The 26,412-nt window shown below is 43.3% G+C and overlaps 1 protein-coding gene across 2 annotated transcripts; it reads right to left on the reverse strand.

Moving 5' to 3' along the window:
- Positions 1 to 7,153: 7,153 nt before the first annotated feature.
- LRAT (lecithin retinol acyltransferase) lies at positions 7,154 to 16,051 on the reverse strand. Of its 2 annotated transcripts, XM_027980319.3 has the most exons (3): positions 16,012 to 16,051; positions 15,170 to 15,710; positions 7,154 to 10,898 (listed from the first exon to the last, which is right to left on the reverse strand). In XM_027980319.3, the coding sequence occupies exons 2-3, from the start codon at positions 15,707 to 15,709 to the stop codon at positions 10,746 to 10,748; spliced, it is 693 nt and encodes a 230-aa protein (XP_027836120.1). In that variant the 5' UTR covers position 15,710; positions 16,012 to 16,051; the 3' UTR covers positions 7,154 to 10,745. The 2 variants fall into 2 exon arrangements, with proteins under 2 accessions (XP_027836120.1, XP_042090180.1); XM_042234246.2 differs by having other exon boundaries at positions 15,170 to 16,051.
- Positions 16,052 to 26,412: the final 10,361 nt, after the last annotated feature.

Genomic DNA, 26,412 nt, shown 5'->3' on the forward strand with positions numbered 1-26,412 from the left:
GGTGTCCAGAGTATTGGAGCTTCACCTTCAGCATCAGTCTTTCCAATTAATATTCAGGGCTGATTTCCTTTGAAATTGACTGGTTTGATCTCCCTACTGTGTAAGGGACTCTCAAGAGTCTTATCCAGCACCGCAGCTCGAAAGCATCAATTCTTCAGTGCTCAGCCATATTTATGGTCCAACTCTCTGTTCATGACTACTGGAAAAACCATATCTTTGACTATACGGACCAATGTCAGCAAAGTGATGTCTCTGCTTTTTAATACACTGTCTAGGTTTATCATACTTTTCCTTCCAAGGAGCAAGTATCTTTTAATTTAGTGGCTGCAGTCACCATCCATGGGAGAAGGCAATGGCGACCCACTCCAATACTCTTGCCTGGAATATCTCATGGATGGAGGAGCCTGGTAGGCTGCAGTCCATGGGGTCACTAAGAGTCGGGCACAACTGAGCGACTTCATTTTCACTTTTCACTTTCATGCATTGGAGAAGGAAATGGCAACCCACTCCAGGGTTCTTGCCTGGAGAATCCCAGGGATAGGAGACTTGGTGGGCTGCCGTTTATAGGGTCGCGCAGAGTTGGACACGACTGAAGCGACTTAGCAGAAGCAGCAGCAGCAGTCACCATCCATAAGGATTTTGGAGGTCAAGAATATGAAATCTGTACTGTTTCCATGTTTTCCCCATTTATTTGCAATGAAGTGATGGGACTGGATGCCATGATCTTCTTCTTGAGTATGTTGAGTTTTAAGCCAGCTATTTCACTCTCCTCTTTCACCCTCATCAAGAGGCTTTTTAGTTCCTCTTTGCTTTCTGCCGTAAGGATGGTGTAATCTGCATATCTGAGCTTATTGATGTTTCTCCCAGAAATCTCAACTCCAGCTTGTGCTTACTGCAGCCCAGCATTTCTCATGATGTACTCTGCATATAAGTTGAATAAGCAGGGTAACAATATACAGCCTTGACGTACCCCTTTCTCAATTTTAAACCAGCCTGTTGTTCCATGTCTGGTTCTAACTTTTGCTTCTTGACCTGCATACAGGCTTCTTAGGAGACAGGTAAGGTGTCTCCTCATATCTGGTATTCCCATCTCTTTAAGAATTTTCCACAGTTTGTTGTAATACACACAAAGGCTTTGGCGTAGTCACTAAAGCAGAATTAGATGGGGTTTTCTTTCTTTTTTTTTTTTTTTGGAACTCCCTTGCTTTCTTTGTGATCCAACAGATGGCAATTTGATCTCTATTTCTTCTGCCTTTTCTAAATCCAGCTTGTATGTCTGGAAGTTCTCGGTTCATGTACTGTTGAAGCTAAACTTGAAGGATTTTGAACATTACCTTGCTAGCATGTGAAATTAGTACAATTATACAATAATTTGAACATTCTTTGGTGTTACCTTTCTTTGGGATTGGAATGAAAACTGACCTTTTCCAGACCTGTGACCACTGCTGAATTTTGCAAATTTGCTGGCATATTGGAGTTCAGCATTTTAACAGCATCGTCTTTTAGGACTTGAAATAGCTCAACTGGAATTCCATCACCTCCACTAGCTTTGTTTGTAGTAATGCTTCCTATGGTCCACTTGGCTTCACAGTCCAGGATGTCTGGCTCTAGGTGAGTAACCACATCATCATGGTTATCTGAGTCATTAAGACCGTTTTTGTGCAGTTCTTGCCACCTCTTCTTAATCTCTTCTCCTTCTGTTAAGTCCTTGCCATTTCTGTCCTTTATTGTGCCCATCGTTGCATGAAAGATGCCCCTAATATCTCCAATTTTCTTGAAGAGACCTATAGTCTTTCCAATTCTATTGTTTTCCTCCATTTATTTGCACTGTTCACTTAAGAAGGCTTTCTTACCTATCCTTGCCCTTCTCTGGAACTCTGCATTCAGTTGGGTATATTTTTCCCTTTCTCTTTTGCCTTTTGCTTCTCTTCTCAGCTATTTAAAAGGCCTCCTTCAGTTCAGTTCAGTTGCTCAGTCATGTCTGACTCTGCAACCGCCTGGACTACAGCATGCCAGGCTTCCCTGTCCATCACCAACTCCTGGAGCTTGCTCAAACTCATGTCCATTGAGTCAGTGATGCCATCCAACCATCTCATCCTCTGTCGTCCCCTTCTCCTCCTGCCTTCAATCTTTCCCAGCATCAGGATCTTTTCCAAGGAGTCAGTTTTTCGCATCAGGTGGCCAAAGTATTGGATTTCAACGTAACAGTCATCCCAATGAATATGCAGGACTGATTTCCTTTAGGATGTACTGGTTTGATCTCCTTTCAGTCCAAGGGACTCTCAGGAGTCTTCTCCAACACCACAGTTCAAAGGCATCAATTCTTTGGTACTCACCTTTCCTTGTAGTCCAACTCTCACATCCATAAATGACTACTGGTAAAACCATAGCTTTGACTAGACAGACCTTTGTCATCAAAGTAATGTGTATGCTTTTTAATATGCTATCTAGGTTTGTCATAGCTTTTCTTCCAACATGACATACTCTGCATATAAGTTAAATAAGCAGGGTGACAATATACAGCCTTGATTTTACTCCTTTCCCAATTTGGAACCAGTCTGTTGTTCCATGTCTGGTTCTAACTATTGCTTTTTGACCTGCATATAGATTTCTGAGGAGTCAGGTAAGGTAGTCTGGTATTCCCATCTCTGGAAAAAATTTTCACAGTTTGTTGTGATCTACACAGTCAAAGGCTTTGGCATAATGTGTAAAGCAGAAGTAGATGTTTTTCTGGAATTCTCTTGCCTCCTTAGACCACCACTTTGCATGGCTTTGGTCACCATCTCCATAGCATGTTACGAACCTCTGTCCATAATTATTCAGGCACTCTGTCTACCAGATCTAATCACTTGAATCTATTCATCACCTCCACTGTATAATCATAAAGGATTTGATTTAGGTCATACCTGAAAAGTCTAGTGGTTTCCCCTAGTTTCTGCGAGTTAAGCCTGAATTTTGCAGTAAGGAGCTCATGATCTGAGCCACAGTCAGCTCCAGGTCTTATTTTGGCTGACTGTATAGAGCTTCTCCATCTTTGGCTGTAAAGAATATAATCAGTCTAATTTCAGTATTGACCATTTGGTGATGTCCATGTGCAGAGTCATCTCTTGCATTCTGAAGAGGATATTTGCCATAACTAGTGTGTTCTCTTGGCAAAACTCCGTTAGCCTTTGCTCTGCTTCATTTTGTATTACAAGGCCAGCATTTCCTGTTACTCCAGGTATCTCTTGACTTCCTGCTACTAACACCCCACATCTAGTATTATCGGGTGCTTACTAATCAAGGTCGCTCCACTCCTTGTCTGCCAAGTCCAATATGAACATCTTCAGACTCTTTCTTTTTTCTATCTTGATGCTATGCATACAGCTAAGTTGCTTCAGTCGTGTCTGACTCTGTGCGACCCCAGAGACGGCAGCCCACTAGGCTCCCCCGTCCCTGGGATTCTCCAGGCAAGAACACTGGAGTGGGTTGCCATTTCCTTCTCCAATGCATGAAAATGAAAAGTGAAAGTGAAGTTCCTCAGCCGTGTCCAACCCTCAGCGACCCCATGGACTGCAGCCTTCCAGGCTCCTCCGTCCATGGGATTTTCCAGGCAAGAGTACTGGAGTGGGGTGAAAACTCAACCCTCTGTAGGGTCCTCATAGTGTCTCCTGGTCTGCTCCAAGCTTTGTACCATTATTCCTCAATCTCCTTCTAAAAAGGTTCTTAGTCTTTCTTCCTTGCTCTTATTTGTCTGTGACTGTAGTCTCCCACCATTACATTTTCATTCTTCATCGGAGAAGGCAATGGCAACCCACTCCAGTACTCTTGCCTGGAAAATCCCATGAACGGAGGAGCCTGGTAGGCTGCAGTCCATGGGGTCGCTAAGAGTTGGACACGACTGACTGTAGTCTCCCTCCATTACATTTTCATTCTTCATCAGTTCAGTTCAGTTGCTCAGTTGTGTCTGACTCTCTGCGACCCCATGAATCACAGCATGCCAGGCCTCCCTGTCCATCACCATCTCCTGGAGCTCACTCAAACTCACGTCCATTGAGTCGATGATGCCGTCCACCCATCTCAGTCTCTGTCGTCCCCTTCTCCTCCTGCCCCTAATCCCTCCCAGCATCAGAGTCTTTTCCAATGAGTCAACACTTCTCATGAGGTGGCCAAAGTACTGGAGTTTCAGCTTTAGCATCAGTCCTTCCAAAAGAACACCCAGGGCTGATCTCCTTTAGAATGGACTGGTTGGATCTCCTTGCAGTCCAAGGGACTCTCAAGAGTCTTCTCCAACACCACAGTTCAAAAGCATCAATTATTTGGCACTCAGCTTTCTTCACAGTCCAACTCTCACATCCATACATGACCACTGGAAAAACCATAGCCTTGACTAAACGGACCTCTGTTGGCAAAGTAATGTCTCTACTTTTGAATATGCTATCTAGGTTGGTCATAACTTTTCTTCCAAGGAGTAAGCGTCTTTTAATTTCATGGCTGCAGTCACCATCTGCAGTGATTTTGGATAAAAGCGATAAAGATAAAGTCTGACACTGTTTCCCCATCTATTTCCCATGAAGTGATGGGACCAGATGCCATGATCTTCATTCTCTGAATGTTGAGCTTTAAGCCAACTTTTTCACTCTCCTCTTTCTTCATAGACACCCCCAAATGTTATATTCATGGCCTGGCTCCATTCACCACTGCTACAACTCCCAGTATATCTCTGTCCCTGAGCTCTGTTTTGAGTGAGAGATTACACTTTCCAGTTGTTTATATTTCCATCTATGGGACCGTAGGCTACTCAAACTCTGCATATCCAAAACCAGGCTCATCCTACTTTTTCCAAGTCCCACTCCTCCAAATTAGCCAGCGTGGCACAACATGACCAGTTACACTGATGGGCACCCAGCCTTTCCTGTGAGCCCTCAGCTGCGTTTCCCAGCAGGGTGCTTGCTCGGCTTTCCAGGCGGCTGCTTTCTAGCTTAGTTGGCTAATATGAGGCCCTCCCAAGAGTTCGGAGGTTGACTGGAAGAGAAAAACCAAGGTATTATACCACACACACACACATCTTGCCAGACAATACTTAGAACAGATTCTTTGTTTTTGTTTGGACCCTTTATGAAATACCCCCCACCCCTTTAACACCCCTCAAATCACTCCATTCTTTCCTCTCCATCCTCACTGTCATTGACTTTCATCCAGTCGTCATCATTTCTCTCCTACATCTTGATGACAGAATGTATGTCCTTTGTGTTAAGTTTCCTTGAACGATCCATCCTCTATACTGTTGCAGACTGGACTCTCAAAGGTGACGGTCAGGTACTACTCTCCCATCTAACCTGGCTGATAGCCGTCTGTGAAGGAAAATCAGTTACAAGTAGCTTCTTAGAGTAGCTCCATCTCGCCTTGGAGACCATGGTTGTACAACTCAGCAACAACGGACTGGCCCAAGGTCATGACCTGATCTGAAGGTATCTAATCTAGAAAGGATATGAGAGGGTTCAGTGGCCCATGAGGCAGCCTGGCTTGAGAACTTTGTTCGTTGTGAGTACCAATATTGCACCATTACTAGTCAGCCTAATTAGATCCTTTGGCAGTTTTCAGTGAGAGACTTTACCCAGGAGAGTGAAGCGGAAGTGAAACACAGAGGAAAGGAGTTGAGGGAAGCCATGAGGCAGCAGACGCAGGGGCACACTCAGCATTGGGAGCAGCAGGGCAGCATCCCTGGGAGTACCAGCTGAAACTCCATGGGAAGAAGTATCAGGACAGAGTCCAGAGTCAGGAGGAGGATGGCACCAGGACCGCTGCTGGCACCCGGGAGCAGCTGTGAGCTGACAGGACACGGGGCCACTCATCTGTTTGAGGAGGTCCCTGTAATTCCCCCTTCTCTGTCTTCCTTAAATAAATCTTTCCATAAAACGTTGTTTCTTTTCCTCACAATCTAATTCCACCCCCATTCATCACGTGTTTCACAAAATTGCCAGCTTATTAGACGCACTAGAGTGACTTGGAAAGTTTAGGAAACACTTCCTTCCCACTAACACTTTTACAGTGTAAAGCCCTCCAGGATCTTGGCTCTTGTCTCTAGAAGCATCTGAGCAGAGCTGTTCTTCCTCAAAAGGACTGTGAGGTCTTTGTAATAGTACTGGGCACCTTTCTCTCATAGCAACGATGTGAACACAGGTGATTATTCTTAATAACTAGCAGCAGTCCAACTGCAGGGGAGTCTCATGACTCTGCCTTTGTATTTACTGCACCAGGTGCCTGCAATGGCCAGGAAAAGGGAGTTGTCACTTTAAGTGTTTGTAGTCTTACTGCTCAGTTAAAGGGTCAGTGAAGACTTCTCTGCTACCCTCCCTCTCCTTTACTGCCTCCAGTAGACAGGTCTTGTCTGTCTGTTCTCTGACACCTGTACAAAATTATCATTGTTTTAAAATCTGTTGAATTTCATTCTCTCTCCTTAGACTGAGCAACTAGGACTAAGATTCTAACTAGTGCATTCCTATATGGCCCTGTGTACGGAGGACACAGAAGGTCTGCAAGAAATTAACACATTCATTGAAGGAAGGCTTGTCCTGTTTATGGGAAGCCTCAGTGAGCTGCTACGATACAGTAGAAAGAAAGCTAGAGTCAGGCTTTGGATCTGGCTCTAATTTATTTGCATAATCACAAAGTATCTCAATCTCAACCTGATTTTCCAGCTCTGAAATGTGGTCAGATGTTTAAGGGTTCAGCCTAGTAACTTCTGTGGTCCTTGCTATGCCATGAATTCATTTCAGGACTGGGCTGGGACTTGCTCCTACTGACACCGCATCCTCACTGCACCTGTGGCCAGGGTGAAGCTGCAACTGCCCTGGTAGTCACACATCACACCTCTGATTCTAGAGTTCATGCCTGTGACTCTACCTGTTTGTTCTTGTTGATTTTGTGGAGTGGAGAAGGGATTCGTTATTTCATATTACACAGTACCCTTTTCTACATAGTCAAGGTAGGCTTCAAGATGTAGATAACATAGATTATATCAGTCTACAGGAAGATTCACAAGATGTTTTAATTTCAAATATATAAAACTATGTTCGGTAAAGGAAGCTTTGAGGGCAAAAACTTTCAGGCTACCATGTTCAAGAAAGTTTGTTATCTACTTTCATGCATTTCAAATTCAAAGACAAGAGAGGACAGTATGAAAATCTGATTTTATTGAACATGCATGCATACCAAATGTAAAATTAGTTGAGCTGACATATCCAGTTAGATAAAACTCTCTAAATAGATTATATAAAATAGATTAGCAACCATCATTTCTCATAGACTTCTCATCTATAATAAAAGACTTTTGCCTTTGGCATAACTTTGATATTGCTGGAAAATAGTTTTGATACTTGACAGTAATATTATGAAATAGAAAATGGAAAAATATGAAATATATCTATATCTAAAAAAATATTTTTAAACAACAAATTCATACTTATTTGCTTGTTCTCGACAAGGAACAAATTTAGCAGAACAAAGATCTGAAATGTATAATTTATACCCAGTCATCACATGTATTTTTCAGGAACCAGCCTTCTGGCAAGAAGGAAGGATGTATGATTCTTCCCAGACACTCCACCAGGAATTACTTATGAGTCAGAATTTGGCAAAAGTCTGCTGACATTTCCTTGACACGTTTGTTCTCCACCCTTACAATCACAGGCCATTATTTTAGAGATTGAGAACCATTCCTAACTCATAACTAGTTATCATAACTAGTCCCTTGTTGTCTTGCCCCATGCCTCCATTTACCTACATGTTTTTGGGAGTTGTCTCCCTGAACCCCAAGTCTCTATTGCCTGTTCATAAAATCTAAACTTGGTCTACACAAGACTTGCTCCACCTGATCACTCTCTCCCAGCACCTCTCCTCACCGCCTCTGCTCTGCTGTGGCCTCTTGAGCTTGCCCAAATGCCCCCATGCAGTTTTGGGCTTCCAGTCCCAGAATAAGAAAGCACCTCACTCTTTTGGGCCAGGCTTGGTGGGGCCAGTTCTCATGCCTTTGCTCATGCTGTCCCCAATGTGTAAAATGTCCTACCCCAAACTCGTACTTTTGGAAAACACTCCCATTTTTCAAGTCTCAGTACAATCCCTATAGTTCTTGCCAAATCAGTGAAGATGAACCACTTCTTTCTCTGTGCCTTCAGTCAGCTCTATTGCAGAAAGCCTCACCGTGTCCTTCTGTGTGCATGAGACCATCAGCTTCGAGGAAAAGGCCCTTGTCCCACTCACCTTTTCACCCTCAGCACTTGCTTTGCTTCATCTTAGCCCTGGCTAGTCTTGTTCAACCTTTAGCTAGGTATGGCAAAGAACAAATAAGCAACCAAAACCTGCATCAGTCACTACTGGATTATCATTTTACAAGTTAGAGTAAAAATTTGTAGGATTTTAAGGATGAATTTTACCTAATGAAGCCCAGAGCAATTCACTAGAGACATTAATGGCTCAGGGTTTCTTCCATAACCACAATCAAGGATGTATGCTTCTTTTTCTTCCCGGTTAAACAACCAATCAAACTGAACACAACAAAATAAAAACTCTCCTTTTCTCCTAAGATCAACAAGCTCCAGGGAATAAACCCTTCCTTCCCATTCCCTTTTCCCACAAGTAACAGGACACGTCAGTATGATGAGATCCCCTCTTTATATTTCTCTGCCTGATGCTGGCACTGCCTCCTTCACACATTTCTGTGACCCTTCAGGAAGAGTTCCTCTGTTTGTTTTCCCATAGCACTGTGTATACTCTAATATAGGTAGTTAACAAACATGAATTCTAGACCATGAAACTGTAACAGGTCAAAGTCTGGCACATAATGAGCACATAAATGAAAGATGCATTGAATCTTGCTTTAAAGATATGAAGTGAGTCAAGACTAATTAGGTTAATTTCAACCTTAAATACTCCCCTTAGCTTTTAATGAGAGATCATGATCTTTGAACACAGATTTAACAATACACAGTGATTTTTTTGCTACCTACAATACTAAAGTCTGAAGAAAGGTGTAAATTATTCATGAGGACACCATGTTTAAATGAGTTTATTTATAAACAATTGCTACATAAGTAATATACAGTAAGTGAAAAACCACTAATACAATGAAGTTCTCATAGTCGTTGTTTTTATGTATACACACTAAGAATAACTTTAAATGGTTGGAATAGGCCCACAGAACACTTTATTCTGTGGTGTTGTCATTTCATGTTTTAAGTATTCAACACATTTAAATGATTAAATACAAAGTTATTATTAAACTCTAACTGAATTTGTTGTTGGTAAATTAGTGGTGATAAAACATCAAATATACCAAAATTTACCCTTAAATTTGTTCTGATTGGATCACTGAGTTACCAACCCTGTCCTCCTCATACCACTCATTATGTGACTCATTATTTTCTGATTCTTGATAGTTTATAGGCTTGTAGCTTAGTTTTTAGAATTTGGTGATTTTGCAAAAGTACTTACACACTTGCTTTAACATTGCTGCATCTCAACTCTGACATTAAAACAGCCTCTGTGTAATCAACTTACATGCCTGGTAGTATTAAGACACTTAAAAATGACTTCTAACAGCTATTTCCCTTAGTCTTACTTGCTTGGGTTTTTATATATTGCTGAAGCATCATTCTTTTAAGGATGTAAACTATACTGACTTGGTAATGAAATGGCGAAACCTAACTAGAAGACAAATGCCAGGGCTTTAAAAAATTATACAGCGCATTAGTAAGTGCTTTAAAATTAAACCATCCAATGACATGCAAGTTACACTATAGATGTGAAAAACGGGCTGAATGTGCTTTGATGTTCACCCCCACTGATGCTCTAGACGAACTACACCGTTATGACACTAAGCAATTAAGAACTAACAGTTTGTCAGTCTGAGTACATGTCTGAATACCTGTACTCAGTCTCAGCACATCAGTCCGAGTACATGTACTCAATACATCTGTGTATTTAATTGGCACATACACTCTCCAAGTACCCAACATACTTCAATCCTATGTTCATTTTCCTCTCAGAGTGGTTTAAAGTAACTACAGTGACACATAAAAGGGAAAAAAAATGAATGCCAGGCTTCCTATTAAGTAAAGCCAAATCAAAACTATAGTATTATTAGCTATTTCTGCAGGCAAACATATTTCTATAGTTCTGGTCAGTTATTTTATCATTAAACCTTAACTTTGCCAATATTGTTTCAAGAAATGAAATTACTCTTGACTTACTAGAAATTATATATCATACACAAAGAAAATGTGATTTTTTTGGCCAATCATCAAACATGCTTTCATCTGAATAAGGGAAATTATTTTAGTTTAACATAAAATTTTCAATGAAACAGCATAAATTTACAATAGTTAGTGGTCTCATTCAACAAATTTTCCAGTCTTCTAATTCAGACTTAACAGAGAAGAACAATGATTATAGGAGAAAAAGAATAGCAAATAATCTCCTGTGGCCATCACCTTACAGGTTGCTTTTCTCATAACGGTGAATTCTAGCACAAGCCGTCATGTTTCCAAGACTCACGGTGCCTGGGAATGGAACTGCCTGGGAAGATTCAGAAAGCCTCCATCCTTGGGCTTACATGGTAAGCACTTTGTGTCATTCTTAATCACATTTTTATCCAGCACACATTATTACAGGTCACATTTTTCTCGACAATGCTTATACTGATTTGTGCTATATAAATATCAACATTTCTATACAGAGAATGCATACGCTGGCACAGGAGTATGAAGTTAGCCAGCCATCCATAAGCAGAATGGAATAAAAATTGCTGGAAGAGTAGTATATGATGCCAAGCCCAGACAGACTATAGACGCCAATCCCAAGACTGCAGAAGCAAGGACACTTCTCTGATCACGAATAATTATCTTCACCTTCTCACAAAACTGGAAAATAAAATTTAAGAATATTAGAAAAGGCCAAACCTAAGAAGAATCATACATACCAAACAGTAGAGCACAACTTTTCCAGCTATTTCCTGTCACCAGAAGAACTAGAATTTCTCTCACAACTTAGGGAAGAATGTAAGTTGTTCACAGTTCGGTTTCCTGATTCCACATCCCAGAGTGGCTGAAATAATACTTTAGGCACTTGCCCTTGTAAATGCAGAACATTTACAAAAAACTACAGAGAATATAACCACATAATAGTTATTCAGGATTAAAGGTTAAAAACAACATTAAACTGCCTCTCGATAACAATAACATATTCAAAAGTAAAATGATCTTGAGCAAATAGAATTTAGCCCATCATTATCGGTGAATATGATTCCTACAACTCACCATTCTACAATTTGGCAATACTTCTGATGATAAATTTCTGATAAGCCTCAAAATCTAAAGGCATCAAAAGTCGAATTTTATTGTCATATCGCATTTCCTGCCAAAATAAAGTCACGATCACTTGAAATTGAAAATTGCCTGCTGGAGATAAAGATAAACGAGATCTTTACCTGCTGAAGAATGCATTCTTCTAAGATGTGTATTTTTTTCTTAGAAAACTGATTTTTCTCAGAAGTATTACCTGGATCACTCTTAATCATTTAACCTGTCCAGACTACCTTTTTCTCATCCATGCGAATATTGAGGTTGTTATGAGGATCAAATGAGATCTATTTTGCAAAAGTACTCTGCATTCGTCTGCATGCTGTATAAATGTAAGGTATTACAATGATTATTTTCACTGCTAGATCTTAACAGTTATCTCTACCTCATCACTGTTGGGGCAGAATTTAGCAATTAATTGCTCCATTTTGATAAGAGTTTCCTACTTGTTCTCAGTTAGTGAAGAATCTGCCTGCAATGTCAGTAGACCCTGGTTTGATCCCTGGGTTGGGAAGATCCCCTAGAGAAGAAAATGGCAACCCACTCCAGTATTCTCACCTGGAAATCCCATGCACAGAGAAGCCTGATGGGCTACAGTCCATGGGGCTGCAAAGAGTTGGGGATACAACTGAACAACTAAGCACTTGGCTTTAAGCTCCTTTTCTAGATGGCACTGTATATGCTTTTCGGGTCCCCTATAGCGGCCTATGTAGTTCTGGACAGCCACGTTTCCAAATTCTTAATGGATAGAATGAAAGTGAAAGTGTTAGTCGCTCAGTGTGTCCAGCTCTTTGCCACCCCACGGACTGTAGCCCACGGGTTCCTCTGTCCATGGAATTCTCCAGGCAAGAATACTGGAGTGGGTAAGCATTCCCTTGATCTTCCTGACCCAGGGATCGAACCCAGGTCTCCCGCATTGCAGAAACAAGTCCAATATATTTTAACACACCACCTTCACTGTAAGGCTGTCTCTGTCAGTACTTTTATACAGTATCTCAATAAACATAAAATTTCCAGCTGGTTATCCATATATCATTCTTTTCGTGTGTCAAACATATGATTTGTCTCTTTCTACTAAACTAACAAGATATTGAGTAACAAATACATAATTTTAAAGTGATGAGGAGATGACGATCAAACTGAATGAAGTTTTCAGGATAGTTAAGAAAAGCTGCTTGGCAGATAACGGGGAGATATACATTTCGGTGGGCTTCTCAGGTGGCACAGCAGTAAAGACTCCTCCTGCCAATGCAGGAGGTGTAGGAGACATGAGTTCAATCCCTGGGTTGGCAACCCACTCCAGTACGCCTTCCTGGAAAATTCCATGGACAGAGGAGCCTGGAGAGCTACAGTCTGTGGGGTCACAGAGAGTTGGACACAACTGAACACATACACACACATACATTTAGGTAAATAAGAATACTGTCTTGATAGAGTCATTCTTCTTTTATCTTTTTTCCCAATAATATTTAATTAAGACCAACATAGAATCATTGTGGACTTTCTTTCTCCCATAAGAGGATCATCTCATTTCTAATGTCCTGTCCAGGAGGCACCTCTGGTGTTGCTCCATGGTAGGAAATGCCCTCTAGTTCTAGCTTAATGTTAAGAAGCCTGTAGGGGCACCTTTGAGCAACAAATCCGTGCAAATTAAAAGGGGGTACATGTATTCATTTTGGCAATGCAAAGCAATACCAGCAAAGAAAAAAAAAGCATAAGAAATAATAATAGTTACTAGTTAAAGGGCTTTATAGCTTATGAAATACTGAAATTATTATAAAATGGTTTAATTTTCCATTTTCTAAGCTTGTATTAAAAAAAAAAAGCATCACTGCCAAAGGGAGAAAAAAAAGATTCTCTTCCAGTTCACTTTCATATTAATTGTAGTGTTTTCATGAGGGAAAGTGCTCTTGAGAGATTTTATAAACACAAATTTAAGTGAGACAACTGTGTAACTCTCATGTTAAGCTGATGAGAGTTGTATATATGGAGAACTCAACCACCAGTCCCAGAATCAAGTCAGTCCTTATGTTTCTAGGAGATAAAAGCCAGTCCTCCTTCAGTACTAATGACCTACTTCTCTCAGGGCATGTTCAAAAACAGTCCTTAGAATTGGAAAATTTGGGATGGGGATTCTTTTTCCCCCCTAGGAAATCTACTGTGTGGCCAAATTGTTTGTTAGACCATTCAAAGTGAAGACAAAAACTCAGTTTCACAAGAGGTGCTATGCAGCAAGAGCAATTAAAGCACTTCTCTACGTCTATAAAACCTTAAAAAGTTTCCAAAGAGGAAAAACTGTTCCAACTAGTTATTTATGCAGATTAAATATTTTACTACCTTAAAAAAGCACTTGTACTATTATTTTATAGAAATATATAATACAGTGTTATATGTGTTCCATGAAAGGGTAACTCCTAATTATGGGAGGGAAATACTGTTTTTCTTTAGAGAAATGACTTGCTTGGGTCCCAAGTAAATCTGACGTGTTTCCTTTTGAACACTTTTGGAGCCAGTGTTTGTAAATGTGCTGAAGCTCATTTCTGAACAGGCCTGGACTGAAGCTGTGATTTTTGAATCACTGCACAGTGCTGTAACTGTATTTTTATTTTACTTAGAATTCCTAGATTGAGTCTGTTACGGCTTTATAAATATTCTGTAAGGAGTTTCATACATGGATGTAAACAAGCACTATACTTTCGTGCTCTGCTAAAGAGGAAAGATTTTCCCATGTGGGTCAAAAAATTAAGATGTGGAAAAATTAAAAAAAAACTGGTTACATGGACTTAGACTCTTTTGGTCCCATCATATCTAAACATGAAGAGTACAAATGAAATGTATTATGTGATTGCCCAGACTTTCACTTCAAAGGAGGCACACTAAGGAGGCACACTAACAGCACCTCCAGCGACTGCAGAGAAGGGTAAGCCTTCCAACTGCAAATGAAACTGCAGGCTTAAAATGTGACTTTTATAAGTTAAGAGGTTTCAAAAGGCAATAAAAAATCCACTATTTTTTCCTTTGGCTTTGTAGCTAATTTAATCATCTTAAATTCTAACAGTTCCTGCCCCCTCCCTTTTTAAAGTACCCATAAAATTACCTTCCAACATTTAATGACTCTTCTGAAAAACCAATTGTTTTAATCTCTGGGGAACTCTGAAACACTCCAACCCAACTGTGGGGCTAGCGGATGTAGGATGCTTAACAATGGGGAAGTCTAAATGGGGATTAAAACCAGCATAAAAGAAATGCAGAATACCAAGGAGAAGATTTCCCTTAAGCTCAGCCACAGGAGTAAGAGACCTACCAGGGAGGTCTTCTTAATAGATATTTTGATAGTTTATATTAAGCAAAGAGAATTCTCTCTCTGCAGCTCATAGGGAAAACGGGCATGCTTCCTTGTTTTAAAGGCACAACAATTTGTACTAGACAGTGTTATAGATTAAATATAAACTCTGGACACCTTCCTTCTAACTGCCAATTCTTGGGTAAAGTTGCAAGCATATGGCGACAGATTTTCTGTGACCCTCCCAGTCACCTGCCCTTGTCATTTCAACTACGCTGGGTGGACACCCTGATGACTTCTGCAGCAATAACTGGGCAGCTCTCTGGCGTCGCTGGCAGCGGTACTGCATTGCCACACTCTTGCGCCGTGCATTTCGAGATATCCTGCAAGGCACACTGCCATTTATTTATTTACTTCGCTTTCCTGAGGAACACCAGAAGGTTCGTTACTAAATCTAGAACTCAATCCCTGCTCCCAGGGGTGAGGAAAGTTTAGGGATGAGAGGAAGTGTCCCCACCGAGCCCACCGGGGTTAGAGTCACACGTGGTACCTTGTCGGCTTGGGGGCTAATCGCGGTGCCGAACCTGCAGTAGGTGACGAAATGCTCGCAGTTGTTCCAAAGCAGGCTGTAGGGAGTTGTGCCCAGCAGCTTCTCTGCCCTCTGTGCCACCTCTTCGTTGAGCAGCGCCTTCTTCTTGAGGGATCTGTCCAGGTGATTGACCAGGATCTCGGCTCCGTAGGCGAAGTCCTCCACGGTGTCCACGCGGATGCTGGCCACCCTGCCAATGACGCCTAGGATGAGACGCTTGTTGGAGACCACTTTCTGCGTGAGCCCTTTGTCGTCAGTCAGGGCCAACAGGATATCGGGCATCATGTGGGCGACACGGTTGTCGCCCAGGTAGATGCCATAGTGCGTCAGGTGGGTCCGAGGCACCTCCAGCACATCGCCGCGGAGAAAAGAGTTGATCTCATATAAAGTGTTCCCCGCCTTGTCTTCGCCCGGGGCGCCCGAACTGAAGAACTTGAAGTTGGAGATGAAGAGTAGCTTCTCCAGCACGAGCGACACCGCCTCCAGCACTGGGTTCTTCATCCTGTAGGGAAAAGAGAGTCTTGCGGCGAGGGCACCGCCGTTTCCCCGGCACCGGCCGCGCGGAGCCGGGCAAGGTGCGCTGGCCGAACAGGGGCGCTGCGCCGCTGCGCACCCGGCAGCCCGACGGCCAGCGCCGCGGGGCACGTCGCCTGCGGAGGAGAGAGGGAGAGAAAAAGAAGGCGAGAAGCCTGGAGATCGGCTCGGCCTGGCCGCGCCACACGGGGACTGAGGAGGATGCGGAGCTGGCCGCGGGGACAGCGGGACCTGCCCTACAAGCCGGATGCTATGTATATAAAGCGCACCTGCAGGCCGGGCCGGGGCGCGGGGCCGCGCGCGGTACTCGAGACGGAGCCGTCGCCGATGTATTTATCGCCGTCGGGGGGGCGGGGCCGAACGCCGTCACAGACCCGGCGAGAGCGCTGATTGGGGCCAGCGGCGAGCGTGCTCGCTCAGGGGCGGCGCCGGCCCGCAGGCCCGGAGGAAAAGGCGGGCCGCTTCTGGGCTTCGAGGTTCTGCCTAGCGACCCCTGAGGCCTCCTCTTCGAGATCCAAACCTTAGCACTTCCCGCCTCTCAGCGGCCGGCTTTGGAAAGTAGAGGCCGCGCAAGAGATCTTGCACCTGCTAGACTGGGGCGCGTTCTGGGTACCTCTGGGACTTTCTTGGCGGAGAGTCGCCTTGGGCGAGATTTCTGAATAGAGCCACCTCTCTCCAAAAGGTTCCTAAAATATCTACATTTACTCTGAGAAGTGTGCGCGCCTCGAAAACCTCCAGATTCCTTCCTAAACTCCGCAGAGCAGCGCTCCTGCACACCGCGCACTCTTCTCCCCTTTAAATGCCCCGAATGCCCCTCGCTGTCCTCTGGCTCGCGGGTGGGAAGCGAACCCGCGAGTGATCGGAACCCGAGGCGCCTCCGCGGTCCGTGGCGCCAGGGTCCGTTGAGCGCACGGCTCCCAAACGTCAGCAAGTAAAACGACGAAGCGCCCAACATTCTCCTGGAAAACCGAATTAATTTTTCCAGCTTCAGAGTCACATGGATCCAGCTGCTTCGATTCAGTCACCGAAACTTCGCCTCTTACAGCGCAGCCCCTCGGAGGTGGCTGAGATAGGGGCGCTGCGCTCCGGGGCGCACGCGCGCCGGGGCGCCGCGGTTGCCGAGCACGCGCCAGTCTCCACACGCCGAGTCCCGACCCATCGCCGAGTTCCGTGCTCACGCATTATGTAAATACTTAAATTCCTCGGGCAAAGGCCACAATTTGGCTCCACAAAGCCGCCCGGTGCGGAGCTAACAGGTTCTGGCAGCTAACAAATTCTCCGCTTGCCTGGGGGAGGGCGCTCCCAGCGGGTGATGGATGAAGGGACATCCTGGAAGACCGAGGGGAATGGAGACCAGACGGGGAGGAGGCCGGCTCCCCAGTGTCCTCCGAGGCCCAGCCTTCGCTCTGATTCCTCTACCGTCTGCGCTCTGCCCCAGACGTTCGGCTTGCTGGTGACTTTTGTTCATTTCACAAACGATTTCGAATCACATTTTAGTCCCAGCAAAGAGAAGAAAATTCCATTTCCCTCCCCCCCCCCGCCAAAAAAAAAAAAAAATCGATAAAGGAAGGTGGGTTAAGAGGGGAGAGGCAGTGGATGAGGAAATTTTAATGTATTATTTCCCCATTCTTAGCCCCAAATTTAAAGAAAAGTGCGGTTAGCGGGTAGCTTAATCAAACTCCTGGACACACAGGAACTAGTTAACGTCCAGCAGCACACCAGCTCCCGAGGTCTGCCGGTCTGGGATGTCTGTGGACATTTTTAGCAGTCCGATCCAGACCTTGGCGTACACGTTAACTGTAGACCCGGCTCTGGTCTCGCCGCTCTGGTCCAGTTCTGGGAAAGCACGGATACCGGAGCCTCCAGGGTCAAGAGCCAAACGGCCCGGGAAGATCAAAAGGGACTTGGTAATTAGCGATTTCCGTCTCTAGTGGTCACTAACCCGACTTAAAACGCTAAGACAGTCTGCACCCGGCTAATTTGCTGGAGACAAAAGCAAGAACTGCCTCCCTTTCAGAGAGAAGGGGGAAAAAAATTAAGGAAAAATCACCTATAGACAGTCTCATTCCCAGGGCGTTTTGTGAGTCAGGCGGCGGCAAGCCGATTTGCATTTGATTTTTCTCTTTCCCGGTAAGGTTAATTTTTGGACCGCCGCCTCTGAAAAGGGAGTCACTTAACGAAAGAAAAAACAGAAAGAGAGAGATGAGAGTGATATGAAGCATGAAGCCTCATACTTTGCTCAAGATGTAGGCGCTCTGCTGTCTTGGGCAATGAATGGTGAGCGAGTGTCCGTAGTTTCTTGAAGGTTATTTTTGCCTTGGTTAACTCCCTATTTTTAAGCCAGATTGTTATGCTGTTGAATAAATTTATTTTTCTCAATGGAACTGCCCCAGAGCTGCCCTCTCTGCCTGCCTTGCCTGCCAGGAATTTGGCTCCGGGAACCTGTAGGAGACAGTGAAATGTCTTCCTGTGTCCCTGTTTGAAGTCTCTTCAGACCTATCAAGTAGGGAAGCGTTAGCAAGGACTAGGCTGCTTTTCCACTGAGAGAATGAGCTCTTGTTGGCTGAACAAAACTTTCCTTACAACGACAGTAGTCAACATTCTCAGAGTAGCATATAAGTAAACTGCTGCTGCTGCTGCTGCTAAGTCAGTCAGTCGTGTCCGACTCTGTGCCACCCCAGAGACGGCAGCCCACCAGGCTCCCCCGTCCCTGGGATTCTCCAGGCAAGAACCCTGGAGTGGGTTGCCACTTCCTTCTCCAATGCATGAAAGTGAAAAGTGAAAGTGAAGTCGCTCGGACGTGTCTGACTCTGAGCGACCCCATGGACTGCAGCCTACCAGGCTCCTCTGCCCATGGAATTTTCCAGGCAAGACTACTGGAGTGGGTTGCCATTGCCTTCTCCGGATATAAGTAAGCCTACCTCCCTAAATTAGTCAAACTAAGGGAACACAATTGCTATTAGAAGGAAAGGCCCACCCAAGAGAAATCTAACATCAGAACATTTTCCTTCCTAAACCAGAAGCGGTCATTCATTCGTAAAGGGATGAATCCCATTTGCTAGACAGACTCGTAGTTTCCCAGTTGTAGGAAAGGTGGCTGCATTCAACAAGTTTGGTGTAAACGCCTTAAATGCATTCAAAACTGGGTCGCCCGGTCTGGTGAGGGGATTGTGAAAGCGTGCTGGCCTTCCAGGACCACATGATGATATCAGCTCTCGCCTCGCTGTTCCTTTCTACCTTCCCACGCAAAGAGCCAAGTCAAAAGACAGCCACAGCATCCACTCAGCCTGGCATCCCTGTCTCCCAGTGGGGCAGACCACGATTCCACGGGGTTTCTGCATAAAGGAAGCTGGAATCCGGGCTTGCAGAGCCCACCTAACTTTTAGGCTTCATCTTCAGGCCCTGGATCCCGCCTCGAGTCCCAAGAGGAAGAGCTCCCGTTCTCCATTCTCCGGGGGAAAGGCGCGGAGTCCCGCAGAAGCCCAGAAGCTAAGGGATTTCCTATCCGCAGAGTTTTTACTTCTGGAGATCCTCTTCCTCAGAAGACTTTGCAGTGGAGGACTGGATCACAGAATCTTGTGCCTCCTCTGTGCTAGGCACTGAGTTAATAAGCATTTTCTCACTTAGTCCTCCTAACCCAGGGAGTGTTGTCTCCGTTTTACACAGGAAGAAACTGAGCTTATAACTCACTCTCTGTGACGAGTGTTAGTATGGATCAGGACTGAACCGCAGCTTCTTTCCTCCCAGGTCCACCACCACTGAGGAAGGTCTGACTTCACATCAGTTCACCCACCTGTCACCCAGTGCCTACTATATGCCCAGCTCTGTTCCCAGGCCTGGAATTTAAATTAAAAACCTGCCAGGGTCCAGCCCCGGTGGATCCAGGGTGATTTGAAGATGGGGATGGCGTCGGCGTCCTTGGAAAAATACATATTTAATTACAGATAAATAGAGAGATTAGAAACGGATAGTGTAGTAGGAAAATTAGTGGAGAAAAAGAGGCTGAATAACTTGGTTTACATGGAATAGCATCCATGCTCCAGATGGGAATTCAGCCAGAGAAATAGGGAGCAAGAAAGAAGCAGCATGGGGGAATCAGTCTTTCCGGAAACTGATCCAATTTCTTTATTTTGGGGTTTGCTTATATACCTTTTGTTACACATAGGGATGATGTGTTACACATAGGGATGAATACAGAGTCACACTGGGGTCAGCAGTCCTGACCTCCATCAAAATCAGATGCTTCACAGAAAAAGGTCTTAGGGATTTTATGATCTTTTCTTTCTGATAACCAAAAAACTTATTTTTTCCAAGGGTGTTTTTTCTTAAACCAGGCACCACCCTCCAAATAAAGTTGCATTCCTATAGGATGAGGGTGTAGTGAGTTATAATCAAGAAAGGAATTTATTTAACCCAAGGTTAACATGATTAATCTTAAAGATTAATACTTATTTCTCCTATATGCTTAAAGGTTAATACTTATTTCTCCTATATGTTAGTGATATTCATTATAAGGGCAGGGAATATGGAGATTTAGCAGCAAATATCAGCCCAACAAATGAAAATCCTTTCACCAATATTCTCCTTAAGATCTATTTAGTTTTAAGATATTGATAAAGTTACATTTTTACACAGCAAGGACATAGTGATTTATAACAAAGTACAGTGATCTATTACAAAAGAGAAAATCCATTAACTCAAAAAGTCTAGTATTGCTAACATCAAAAACTACTATATTTCCTTTTCTATATTCCAAATACATTGATTAATATATTCCCAGGTGCCTAAGGATATGGAGGCCTGGTGGCAATCATTGACTCAACAATGAGAAAAGCCCTATGCTAATTAAGACTCTCAAAATACTCCAAAACTCTCTGTGCTGTTTATGGTTGAGAGGTAGTAAACAATCATGTGCATAGTGGCAGAAGTATGGATAATCCTGTCACACAAGCTAGTCTGTCAGCAGAGAGGTTTGACGTGAAACATCCTTGTCCCACCCAGAGCAGGGAATTAGCAGCAATTATTGACACAACAAATGAAAAACCCTTCACCAATATAATTCCTAAGCAACCCACTATACTAATAATTTCCAACTCCCCAAAAGAATTTGCCTTTAGTAAGTCTAAAACATCTCGTGCCTCTCAGATTGGGAGGCTGTAAACAATCACATGTGGCCGGATGAACCTATACAGGCGGGCTAGATAAACTTCAGAGGAGTCTGAAACACTCTTGTCATGCCCAGAAATTTTTATTGACTTGGAGCTGCAAGTTAAGTCCTTCTCCGAGAGAAATGGTGATGGGGAGAGCCCCCTGTAAAGTCAGAGGTGTAGGTGAGAGCATAAAACAGACTCTGGTTTTGGGATAGATGCTCAGGAACAGGGGCTTGATCCTGAGGCTTGATCACGCCTTTGCGTATGCCAAGCCTCCTTCCTCATGACCTTTGCCATGGGCAGAGTTCCTCACGCTGGCCCCCGACAAAAACCCAACCTAAATTTAGCTCCCCAAACTTTTCTTTTTCATTTGGGGTTCATTTCCCTGCTTCTGTAGTACTATAGATTCCAATTTTTAACATCACTTACTGCTATAGAGAAAGATCTGATTATGGTTCTGGTTAATAGTATCCCTCTCAGGAAGGCCCAGCTCTACTTTCTCCTTAGAGACCGGAAAAGGATAGGCAGGTAAGTGATGGGTATCTTGCCAAGGGCATAGAGTCAGAAATAGAATCTAAGGGCAATGTCCCAAACTCCTTAGCTCTTAGAACTTCTCTCCCCTAAGCCTGATAAATTTGGCTTTCTGAACTTCAGGTTTTTTGATTTATCATCCTTCAGGATTATTTTGTTGTTGTTCTTAGATTTTTTTTAGACTGATAAATCATTAGGCATGTAAATAATGACAGTCTTAAAACTAGTTTTTCTTCTGAACTAGGTTCCCATCTACTGTCAGTTTCTTTACGTATACTCAGCTCTGGCCACATTGACACAAAGGGAGCTCAAACTAGCTGACTCTAGGAGACAGGAAGAATAAAAGGTTTTGTGAACTCCCCTCTGGAGCCTGAGGAAAAAGAGCTGACACCTTTTCAAGAAATCTCCTAATCTAGTGCTCCCTGGAGTGTTTTCTGACAGGAAGCCATAACCTCCTGGGAGGATGATTCCCCAACTTCCTTGCTGGTTGGCCAGAACCTTACTCCTAGGGCCTCAAGTCTGCATAGTGTCTTTAGAAAGATTAAAGGAGCAGCTACAGCCAGACAGAATTTAGTTGTTTTCTGTTACTGTGGCTGTAGTTGTTTTGAAAGCCGTAAAATATAACTTAAAAAAAAACAACAAGAAATTCATATTTAATATTGCAAAAATCTTATCTCTTCAAGAATATTAGCGATACCAAGGGAACATATCATGCAAAGATGGACAAAATAAAACAGAAATGGTATGGATCTAACAGAAGCAGAAGAGATTAAGACGAGGGGGCAAGAATATACAGAAGGACAGTACAAAAAAGATCTTCATGACCCAGATAACCACGATGGTGTGATCCCTCACCTAGAGCCAGACATCTTGGAATGTGAAGTCAACTGGGCCTTAGGAAGCATCACTACAAACAAAGCTAGTGGAAGTGATGGAATTCCAGCTAAGCTATTTCAAATCCTAAAAGATGAGGCTGTGAAAGTGCTGCACTCAACATGCCAGCAAATATGGAAAACTCTGCAGTGGCCACAGGACTGGAAAAGGTCAGTTTTCATTCCAATCCCAAAGAAAGGCAATGCCAAAGAATGCTCAAACTACCACACAATTGCACTCATCTCACATGCTAGTTAAGTAATGCTCAAAATTCTTCAAGCCAGGCTTTAGCAATACGTGAACTGTGAACTTCCAGATGTTCAAGTTGGTTTTAGAAAAGGCAAAGGAACTAGAGATCAAATTGCCAACATTCGCTGGATCATCCAAAAAGGAAGAGAGTTCCAGAAAAACATCTATTTCTGCTTTATTGACTATGCCAAAGCCTTTGACTGTGTGGATCACAATAAACTGGAAAATTTTTCAAGAGATGGGAATATCAGACCACCTGACTTGCCTCTTGAGAAATCTGTATGCAAGTCAGGAAGTGACAGTTAGAACTGGACATGGAACAACAGACTGGCTCCAAATAGAAAAAGGAGTACATCAAGACTGTATATTGTCACCCTGCTTCTTTAACTTATATGCAGAGTATGTCATGAGAAACGCTGGGCTAGATGAAGCACAAGCTGGAATCAAGATTGCCAGGAGAAATATCAATAACCTCAGATATGCAGATGACACCACCCTTATGGCAGAAAGTGAAGAGGAACTAAAGAGCCTCTTGATGCAAGTGAAAGAGGCAAGTGAAAAAGATGGCCTAAAGCTCAACATTCAGAAAACTAAGATCATGGCATCTGGTCCCATCATATCATGACAAATAGATGGGGAAACAGTGGCAGACTTTACTTTTTTGGGCTCCAAAATCACTGCAGATAGTGACTGCAGCCATGAAATTAAAAGACACTTACTCCTTGGAAGGAAAGGTATGACCAACCTAGATAGCATATTAAAAAGCAGAGACATTACTTTGCCAACAAAGGTCTGTCTAGCCAGTTCAGTCCAGTTCAGTTCAGTTCAGTTCAGTCGCTCAGTCATGTCTGACTCTTTGCGACCCCCTGAACTGCGGCATGCCAGGCCTCCCTGGCCATAACCATCTCCCGGAGTTTACCCAAACTCATGTCCATTGAGTCTGTGACAGCATCCAACCATCTCATCCTCTGTCATCCCCTTCTCCTCCTGTCCTCAATCTTTCCCAGCATCAGGGTTTTTCAAATGAGTCAGCTCTTCCCATCAGGTGGCCAAAATATTGGAGTTTCAGCTTTGACATCAGTCCTTCCAGTGAACACCCAGGACTGATCTTGTTTAGGATGCACTGGTTGGATCTCCTTGCAGTCCAAAGGACTCTCAAGAGTCTTATCCAACACCACAGTTCAAAAGCATCAATTCTTCAGCACTAAGCTTTATTTATAGTCCAACTTTCACATCCATATATGACTATTGGAAAAACCATAGCTTTGACTAGATGGACCATTGTTGACAAAGTAATGTCTCTGCTTTTTAATTTGCTGTCTTGGTGGTCATAACTTTCCTTCCAAGGAGTAAGTGTCTTTTAATTTCATGGCTGGAATCACCATCTGCAGTGATTTTGGAGCCCAAAAAAATAAAGTCTGCCACTGTTTTCACTGTTTCCCCATCTATTTTCCATGAAGTGATGGGATCGGATGCCATGATCTTCGTTTTCTGAATGTTGAGCTTTAAGCCAACTCTTTCACTCTCCTCTTTCACTTGCATCAAGAGGCTCTTTAGTTCCTCTTCACTTTCTGCCATAAGGGTGGTGTCATCTGCATATCTGAGGTTATTGATATTTCTCCCAGCAATCTTGATTCCAGCTTGTGCTTCATTCAGCCCAGCGTTTCTCATGACATACGCTTCACATAAGTTAAATAAGCAGGGTGACAATATACAGCCTTGACATACTCCTTTTCCTATTTGGAATCAGTCTGTTGTTCCATGTCCAGTTCTAACTGTTGCTTTCCGACCTGCAAGCAGGTTTCTCAAGGGATGAAATGTTCCAGTTTATTGTGATCCACACAGTCAAAGGCTTCGACATAGTCAATAAAGCAGAAATAGATGTTTTTCTGGAACTCTCTTCCTTTTTGGATGATCCAGCGAATGTTGGCAATTCGATCTTTGGTTCCTCTGCCTTTTCTAAAACCAACTTGAACATCTGGAAATTCAGAGTTCCCGTATTGCTGAAGCCTGGCTTGAAGAATTTTGAGCATTACTTAACTAGCATGTGAGATGAGTGCTATTAAGCAGTAGTTTGAGCATTCTTTGGCATTGCCTTTCTTTGAGATTGGAATGAAAACTGACCTTTTCCAGTCCTGTGGCCACTGCAGAGTTTTCCATATTTGCTGGCATGTTGAGTGCAGCACTTTCACAGCCTCATCTTTTAGGATTCAAAATAGCTCCACTGGAATTCCATCACCTCCACTAGCTTTGTTTGTAGTGATGCTTCCTAAGGCCCAGCTGACTTCACATTCCAGGATGTCTGGCTCTAGGTGAGGGATCACACCATCGTGGTTATCTGGGTCATGAAGATCTTTTTTTGTATAATTCTTCTGTATATTCTTGCCACCTCTTCTTAATATCTTCTGCTTCTGTTAGGTCCATACCGTTTCTGTCCTTTATCGAGCCCATCTTTGCATGAAATATTCCCCTGGTATCTCTAATTTTCTTTAGAGATCTATCTTTCCCATTCTCTTGTTTTCCTCTATTTCTTTGCACTGATCACTGAGGAAGGCTTTCTTATCTCTCCTTACTATTCTTTGGAACTCTGCATTCAGTTGGGTATCTCTTTCCTTTTCTCTTTTGCTTTCACTTCTCTTCTTTTCACAGCTATTTGTAAGGTCTCCTCAGATAGTCATTTTGCTTTTTTGCCTTTCTTTTTCTTGAGGAAGGTCTTGATTCCTGTTTCCTGTGCAATGTCATGAACCTCCATCCATAGTTCATCAGGCACTCCATCGAGTCAAAGCTATGGTTTTTCCAGTAATCATATATGGATGTGAGAGTTGGACTCACTCTGAGTCCAAAGAAAGGTGAGCACCAAAGAACTGATGCTTTTGAACTGTGGTGTTGAAGACTCTTAAGAGTCCCTTGGCCTGCAAGAAGATCCAACCAGTCTATCCTAAATGAGATCATTCCTAACTGTTTATTGGAAGGACTGATGTTGAAGCTGAAACTCCAATACTTTGGCCACCTGATGTGAAGAGCTGACTCATTGGAAAAGAACCTGATTCTGGGGAAGATTGAGGGCAGGAGGAGAGGGGGACGACAGAGGATGAGATGGTTGGATGATCACTGACTCAATGGACATGAGTTTGGGTAAGCTCTGGGAGTAGGTGATGGATACAGAGGTCTGGCGTGCTGTGGTCCATGGGGTCGCAAACTGTTGGACATGAGTGAATGACTGAACTGATTGCAAAACTCATAATCCTGTAAATGAATACAGCTTGCTATCAATTAATAACAGGTCAAGGCAGTTGTAATGCAGAGGAGGGTGCAGAAATCCTGAGTGTAAGGCCTCCTGTTGCCATTCACACCTAAATGAACTCAGACAAGTCATTTGCTACCTATGAGCCAGAATTTCATTTCTCAAAAGAATATGAATAATATTCAGGGGCAGTTTTGGGATTAGGGGAATACTTCTCTGCAGGATTATATGAAGTTCATAAAGTGAGACCCATCTCTAACATCATCTGTATATTCATCAGTGAAGCAGAGTAAGGCAGAGAGACAACACCATCATCCAAGAATGCAGAGTAGACAGAGACATGTTTTTACTAACAGACCCCCTTCCAGTGTCCCAGCACAGAGCCAAAGGTGTGAGCAGAAAGTAGGCACGTATGTGTTTTGGAGGTGAGCACAACGGGCAGAGAGACAAAGCTCTGGTCCTCCCACTGCTCACCGCCAAGTAAGTTCTTTATAATTCATAAAAATAAAGATTAAAAGCCTACCATTTATTTGAAAATATGTCTCACAAGATACAATAAAACCCCAGCTGTCCATTTCAGAAATGATAAAATGTTTTACCAAAGAATGACTAAGTTTTGGGAT

The sequence above is a fragment of the Ovis aries genome, chromosome 17 (genome assembly GCF_016772045.2).
Source record: "Ovis aries strain OAR_USU_Benz2616 breed Rambouillet chromosome 17, ARS-UI_Ramb_v3.0, whole genome shotgun sequence".
NCBI classification, from domain to species: Eukaryota; Metazoa; Chordata; class Mammalia; order Artiodactyla; family Bovidae; genus Ovis; species Ovis aries.

Coding starts and splice junctions, on each gene's coding strand:
- LRAT (XM_027980319.3), bottom strand. CDS start 15,709: ATGAAGAACCCAGTGCTGGAGGCGGTGTCGCTCGTGCTGGAGAAGCTA. Junction 10,899..15,169: donor TTAGCCCCCAAGCCGACAAG/GTACCACGTGTG, acceptor TTTATTTTCCAG/TTTTGTGAGAAGGTGAAGAT.